The sequence below is a fragment of the Micropterus salmoides genome, unplaced genomic scaffold (genome assembly GCF_014851395.1).
Source record: "Micropterus salmoides isolate LMB-PRFRI ecotype aquatic unplaced genomic scaffold, ASM1485139v1 Ms_hic_scaffold_2971, whole genome shotgun sequence".
NCBI classification, from domain to species: Eukaryota; Metazoa; Chordata; class Actinopteri; order Centrarchiformes; family Centrarchidae; genus Micropterus; species Micropterus salmoides.
This window is the reverse complement of record NW_024042230.1, coordinates 12,119-19,241: the sequence shown is the minus strand read 5'-3', so window position 1 is coordinate 19,241 and position 7,123 is coordinate 12,119. Positions and strand designations below refer to the sequence as shown.

Below are 7,123 nucleotides of genomic sequence, written 5' to 3'. Positions count from 1 at the left end.
GCTGTATGAGGTACTTATCCACAGTCAGTGTAATACCTGTAATAGATGAGGTCAGCATGTCCACAGTTTGGAGAAAAGAGAAAAAAGGAAAAGAGAGTGTACTGGCAAGAAAGCTAGGCAATGTATTGCTGTAGACAGGGTCAGCAGCAAAACAGACTGATTGTGCAACAATACTTTCTGACCAAAACAGCTGATGTCAGTTCTACGGCTGAGATAATGTAATTTCAAAGGAAATGGCTGTCCGAAGGCAAGGTAAAGTGCGGAAAATATTAAACACATAGCGTACACTAAACCTGATTTTTATTTTCTGTGGGCCCTATTTTAGGTGGCTCAAACACATTTTGCAGCTGACCCTGTCAACTGCAGTACATTGCTTAGCTTCAGTACCGGTAACACTCTCTGATCTTCAAACTGGGGACACGTCAACCTCAATCTACTGCACGTAGTACACTGACTACTGATGAATACCTCATACAGCCCCACTTCAAAAATCCTGAATTATCCCTCTATGTAAGTGACCAACCTAATCTAAATCATGGGAGCTGCTTGTGTGCGGCAAAATTACTTGTATAAATAGGGACAATAATGGATCAGTAATGACAGCTTTAACATTGGCCCCCTGAGTCAGTCCATGACATTATATTCTTTTGAATTGAAAATATACAGTATGTGCCACATTGTAACACATCCTATAAGACCTTTAAATAGACTTTTATGTTAGCAGAGTTGGTATAACCATACCAGTGAATAGTACGGTTAACCAAACGTCTGGGGGAGAACTGAAAGTTCATTCTCTGCATCAGTAGACTTGGTTTATGGTTCCAAACCATCAGCTGTACTTGGAATGTTTGTAGTGTCAGCTAATCATTCAAGACTCATTGCACATAACTGTTTGAGGAGGTGAAGACATGAATTAGATTCCTACTTATACAGGCGTATTGATGAAACAGTAACCATTAATATCTCTGAGACAGCTGAGGTGCAAGGAGAGGTCACTGCCAGGAGGGAGCAGTGTGGATATATAGTTCACAACACTTAGAAAGGAAATGGCACCACTGTCCACAAACACATCACCACACATCATCATACATAGCAGATATGCAAATGTTCATTTGTGAAGTGCTTCTAAAAATTACAGATGCTTTAAATACAGATCTTGTTCAGTCCAGCAGGGACTCATTCATTTAGCATCAATGCATGAATTAAATGTTATTTATTAAATATTATAGTCATATATCAAAATCTTGGTCTAGAATCTATATCTGGTTTGTGCTTTGCACATGCTGTACAGTGAAAAAGTTGGGGCAAAAAATCTGGAGAACATTTTTTATGACATTCAACCCCTGCATTTACTTTGCTGTAAATCCATGAAAAGGAAAAACAGAAAAAAAAAAACACATACTGGAAAGCTTGTTTTTCACATGGCAAATATTGACGTATGATGACACCGTGTTTACGTCTGTCCCTATGGTCTATGACAACAGTGCTGACCAAACCTAGCGATACAGTACACAGAGATTCCTCTGAGGGAACAAAGTTCACAGTTTAGACAGTGTCAGCTGACCTTACTCCAGAGGCAACGCTACATGCACTAAAACACAGGTCACTAACACCGATTTAGACTGGCAGAGAATCCCTGCAACAGCCCCCCTCCCCCCTCCACTGCCTTCAGTAGCCACATTTAGCATGCTGTCACTTTGATCAGAACATACTAGAGATAGCCAAACTGACTGCAGAAAGGGGGTTACATCTGCATCAACAGCTCAATTTCTCCTCTTGAGAGCAGTGGTCTCGCCAGCCATTTAGTGTGGGAAAAGCGGGTGAAATCTCCAATTCAAGCCTTGCTTGCTAAGTGCGTCTTTTCCATTAGTGCTTGCGTAAGTCAAAAAGGGACATTTTCAGGAGCCTGTGATTAGAAAGAGAGTCTCATTTCAGGTTGGCCCTTTGGATCCCATCACAACCTGCAAATTGGGAACTTTGTAATCTACTAAGCTATTTCAGCGTTGTTTTTAAGAGGAAATTATTTGATTCCCCAGCTAAATGGCAGAGATAATGGATTTACTCATGTTTATTGGGCTGGGTCAGCTGGATTGGGGCATTTCCTGGAGAATGCAAACCAAGCAGCGTCTAAAGGATACTGACGGAAACAACTGCGTGAGTGTCTTATCCAAATATTAGACTGATTTCATAAAGATCTAGACATCCGTTTACAGTGAGGAGACTCTGGGAATTGTCAGGGAGCAGTGACCAAGGTGCACTGCTCAGGAGTGCTGGAGTGCAGGAGTTTTTCTCATCTCCGTTTATCTGCCCGAGTAGTCCCTGCCACTACGTCTCAGGCCTGGAACTTCGTTATCACTTGGCTATTTTGACTGCACTGTTTATTATTGTGTGGTTTGTACCCTTGTGCCATGCCTAAGGAAACGGCTTCAGTTTCAGTAAACCCTGTACATGCTGAAACACAGCAACCACAAAATGTAATAAACAAACAGGGCTTGTGCAACAAAAGGGACAACTGTTATTGTTGCTACTGTGGCCTGAATGCAAGACATGTCTGGTAGGCTGTGCAGTAGCAAAACAAGTGCATTTGATTGTATGCATATAACAGCTGCAAGCTTTAAAGGTCAATACACAGGATTAACCACATTAACCATAATGCCATGTGCTTTGCACTGAAAGATATGAGATACCTTTAGGGCTGATAACGGAATCATGGTGTATACAAACTAGCAATCATTTATCATATGACTAAGAGAGGATGGCCCTAGGCGTTTCTAAGCTTGAGCTAGTGAGATGAAGATAACTTCATGTCTCTGGTGCTATCTGCTGGCAACAGAAACTCCATGCAAAAGGCTGTAAAACACTAGAGCAGGGATCAGAGCCTCACAACATTGCTGAGCAATGAGGAGAGAGAGAGAGAGAGAGAGAGAGAGAGAGAGAGATCCTGCCACACCTGTTGTTGATCATCTATCATACTGAGACAATCCATAAAAAAAGACTGAAAGAGAAATGAAAAATGAAGCCAAAATTTCAAATTTTGCTTGATGCGGAATGTATTTCTTCAAACAAAACACCAAAGAGGGATTAAATTAGATCCTTCCATACTTCTTGTCCATTTTCTAATGGATATAAGAACTCACTATTCATGCTGAATTGGCATGCCTGAATGCAATTTACAGCCTCCAGCATATTTACTTTGAATTTCAAAAACTTTTTATGCTGGTAAATTGTGAGATCACTGATCAGTGAAACATGCTCACAAGTTCAACTGGAGCCAGATAATTAGCAATTATACAATACACAGACCATTTAGTAGAGTAAATAAACAGCTGAGATCCTGCTCTGGTGTAACTCCTGTGGACAGTAAGTTTATGTGAAATTGTTTTAATAGTCAGTTAAGACAGAAATATTGAAAAAGATATGACGAGGTAGATTGAAATTAAAAATGCTAAATGTAACAAAAGGACAAGTGATCTATTTATTGTTTTGAGGAAGAGAAATTCTTTCCTCAGCAGAACATGATTAATGATTACTTTAAAGCAGTCTCCAGAGACTACCAGTCAATTTGGCTGGCCTTACCTTCATCAGTCAGTTGGAAAAAGATAGTGATAGCAGTGTAAACATGTTTGGATCGCCGTGTTGATGCAAATCTCAGGGATCCCAGTTTAAAGGACAGTTGTTACAGTCATTAGGCCTTTGTTGCAATTCCCGTTGGGGTCTACTGCTCTGTCCACACTGCAAACCCTCGCTCCCTTCCCCACACACCCTTCATTGGCATCACTGTCTTCTGAGCTGCCCTTACTCCTCCCTTGCTGTTCGCTCTGCCAGCTATGCCTGCTGTAGGTGTATCCATTCACGGGTGCAGGGTTCCTGAGGTGGTTCATCTTCATGCAGAGGAGTTCCTTGAAGGCATACCTGAACTCAGGGCTGCGGCAGTAAATGAGCGGGTTGAAGGCAGAGTTCGCATAACCTATCCAGTTGAGTATCCTGAAGGTGAGGTCGATGTTATCCACCTTCCATATGGCCACCACCACGTTGAGCAGAAAGAAGGGCAGCCAGCACAGAGTGAAGATCCCCATGATGATGCCCAGTGTCTTTAGGGCTTTGTGTTCCCGCAGGCAAAACTTGGCCTTCTTGTTGCCTCGCCCGTTGTTGGCCTCCAGAGATTTGAGGTTGATGTTGTTGCTGTTATGAAAACGTCCAACACTTTGGTCAATCTTCTTCAGTTGCTGCTTGGCCTCCTGGAAAACGCGACTGTAGACAAAAACCATTATGACCAGAGGGATGTAGAAGGAGATGATAGAGGAGGTGATGGCGTAAGCCATGTTGGTGTTGAACTCGCAGCAGTTACTGTCCTCAATGCACTTCTTAGCTTCCTTATCATCTGATATCCACCACTTCATGTGGATGGGCAGGAAAGATATCAAGGCGGCAATCACCCACACCAGAACAACCACAATACGAGCTTTGCCCTTGGTCAGCATCGACTGGTAGCGGAAGGGAGAAGTGATGGCCAAATAACGGTCTATAGCTATGACACACAGGGTCTCAATGCTTGCAGTCACACAGAGCACATCAGTGGCAGTCCAGAACTCACACCAAAAACTACCAAAGTGCCAGGTCTTAAAGATAATGTAACAGGCACCAAAAGGAACCACAATGAGACCCATGACCAGGTCAGCACAGGCAAGGGATGTGATGAAACAGTTGGTGACATTTTGGAGACGCTGGAAGCGGCCAATCGCTGTTATTACTAGGATGTTGCCAAAGACAATACACAAGACGAGTAAGGACATAATCATGCCCAGCAGGATCATTGTTGCCTCACTGTAACTCTCTTCATTCTCAGGTGGGACTGCTGACATGTTGGTCGTCGCTGTACTCACATTGAGGTACCCTGTGGGGGTCGTGCTTCCCATCTGAAGAGACCATATGTGGATAACACACACAAAAGCACACACACACACACACACACACACACACACACACACACACACACACACACACACACACACACACACACACACACACAATATCACAATTTTAATCTAAAAGTGGCATGTTAACAACAGAAAACAAGAAACTAACGCTGTTAAAAAAATCTGCATATAATATGTCAATAAAACTAGCACTAACAAAAATGCACTGATGTGTGCTTTATTTTCACAAAAAAAAAGAACAGAAAGTACAGAACCAACTCCACAAAACACACTTATCACATCCTGTTAGGCTTCAGCAAACACAGCTTAAAAACATGCTAAACAAGCCAAAAGTTTAAAAAAAACAAACCTCCACAAGTAGATGTCTTGTCTCCTGCCTCCCATACAAAGTAAAAATGTCACTGTTCAGGTAGTTCCAGTATTCACTGTCACATGTCCTTCTTTCTACTGTTTTTCTTAATCTCCATGTGTCTCACTCACTCGGTCCCTCGGTTGTGCAGTGTTTCTTCTAATGTGACTCCCAGGCTATTTGTCAGAGCCCTTATAACGTGCAGTGATGACATCATGGTCAGTGCTCAGCCAATCAGACAGCCAGCCTGCGGAGGGTGCTAAGAGCTACTGAGAGTTTGAACACATTGTCCCCGCAGCAGCGGCTGCATGAGACAAAAGCAGCAAACACAAGCAAAGACTTTTTCTGACTTTTAGCTCTTGCTTTATATCTTAAAAATATGCATAAAATAGCTTAACAGTCCTACATATATATTCGCTAATTTTAGAATGCAGGCATTTTGTTAAGAGATGAGATAAAACATTTGGTTCAGTTGTGCAGTCCAAGCACTGAGGGGGTATTAGAGCTCTTGCCTGTTAGTCTGGAACATATTGAAAACAGGTGAAACTTTCTTTGACTCTTTGTAAAGTGAGGAGAAAGTTGGCAGCACAAGTCATCCAACTGGCAAGTTAAACCAACTTCATTGTATAATCTATGATTTATTGAGGTTTGACTATTACAGCTACACTTGTCCTGACTAAAAATTTAATGTTTGAGTCCTTGCAGATGCATAAAATAAAAGACATTTGTGTTTATGCAATGCTACATTGATAATGGTTAAACAGAAAATTCCCTTGTATTTCTTGTATGACTCTGCAACCAACTGTACCCTGCAGCACACGAACAAGCTCTCAGGCTGTAGTACATTAAAATAGAAAGAAAAGGCGGTTCAGAAAAAAATTTGCATTTATGTAAGTTTTCAAAGTATATGCAAAGACTGTGCTATTCATTCTAGTGTTACTGTTCATGTATTGGAAATACTAATCAAATTTGGAGACAGAATGGTCTGTGTTATGGATGTATTAGCTAAACAAACATAGAGCTCTCCATTGGAACCGAAATGCTATCAGTGACAGATGAAACATGCACGGAACAGATCAGCCACTGTGGGGTCCAGTTTGTGCCTCAGCCATGAGTCAACATGATGCAGTCACACTAAATAACTTTCACTATGAATATGTATAGAAATAAATAATAATAATAATAAAAATAATAATAATACTTTTTATTTCTATAGAGATTTTCAATGCTCAAAGACACTACAATAAAACCAGCATATTAAGTACATTAAAAATAGATGACACAAATAGAACTGATAAAATACATGAAACCAAGTGAAACAATAAAACTAGTTACTAACAGCAGGTGAAATGTAATTTTATTAGAGGGTTAAGGCTAATATAAAGATGTAGGTTTTGATAAGTAATCTGACTGTGTCCAGGTCAGTGCAGTCTGTGAGGAAGGTAGTTCTGGTGATTTGGTTGATGTCATGTTCAAAGGGGAGGTTGCTGTCAAAAATGACTTAAGGTTACAGATATGTGGAGATGGAGACAGGTTGGAGTTGTTGACGGAGGGTTGAAGTTATGGGTATTTTTTGTGAGAGATTTGGGACCGATAATAATCATGTCAGATTTATTAAATTGAGGAAGTTGGTTTGCATCCAGGTTGTATATCAGTGAGGCAGTGGGTCTGTGTGGAAGAAGTAACTGGGGTGATGGATATGGTGGACATGTAGATATGGACGTCGTCGGCATAGCAGTGGAAGGGGAGACCATGTTTACGTATGATATTTCAGAGTGGCAGGACCAAGCACCGAACCTTGGGGGACGCCTTGTGACAGAGTGCAGTGCCAGTGATG

The 7,123-nt window shown here is 41.4% G+C and overlaps 1 protein-coding gene across 1 annotated transcript; it reads right to left on the bottom strand.

Annotated features, from left to right (window-relative positions):
- Positions 1-1,194: 1,194 nt before the first annotated feature.
- LOC119882195 (beta-2 adrenergic receptor-like) lies at positions 1,195-5,446 on the bottom strand. Its single transcript, XM_038692190.1, has 2 exons — positions 5,287-5,446; positions 1,195-4,916 (listed from the first exon to the last, which is right to left on the bottom strand). The coding sequence occupies exon 2, from the start codon at positions 4,914-4,916 to the stop codon at positions 3,663-3,665; it is 1,254 nt and encodes a 417-aa protein (XP_038548118.1). The 5' UTR covers positions 5,287-5,446; the 3' UTR covers positions 1,195-3,662.
- Positions 5,447-7,123: the final 1,677 nt, after the last annotated feature.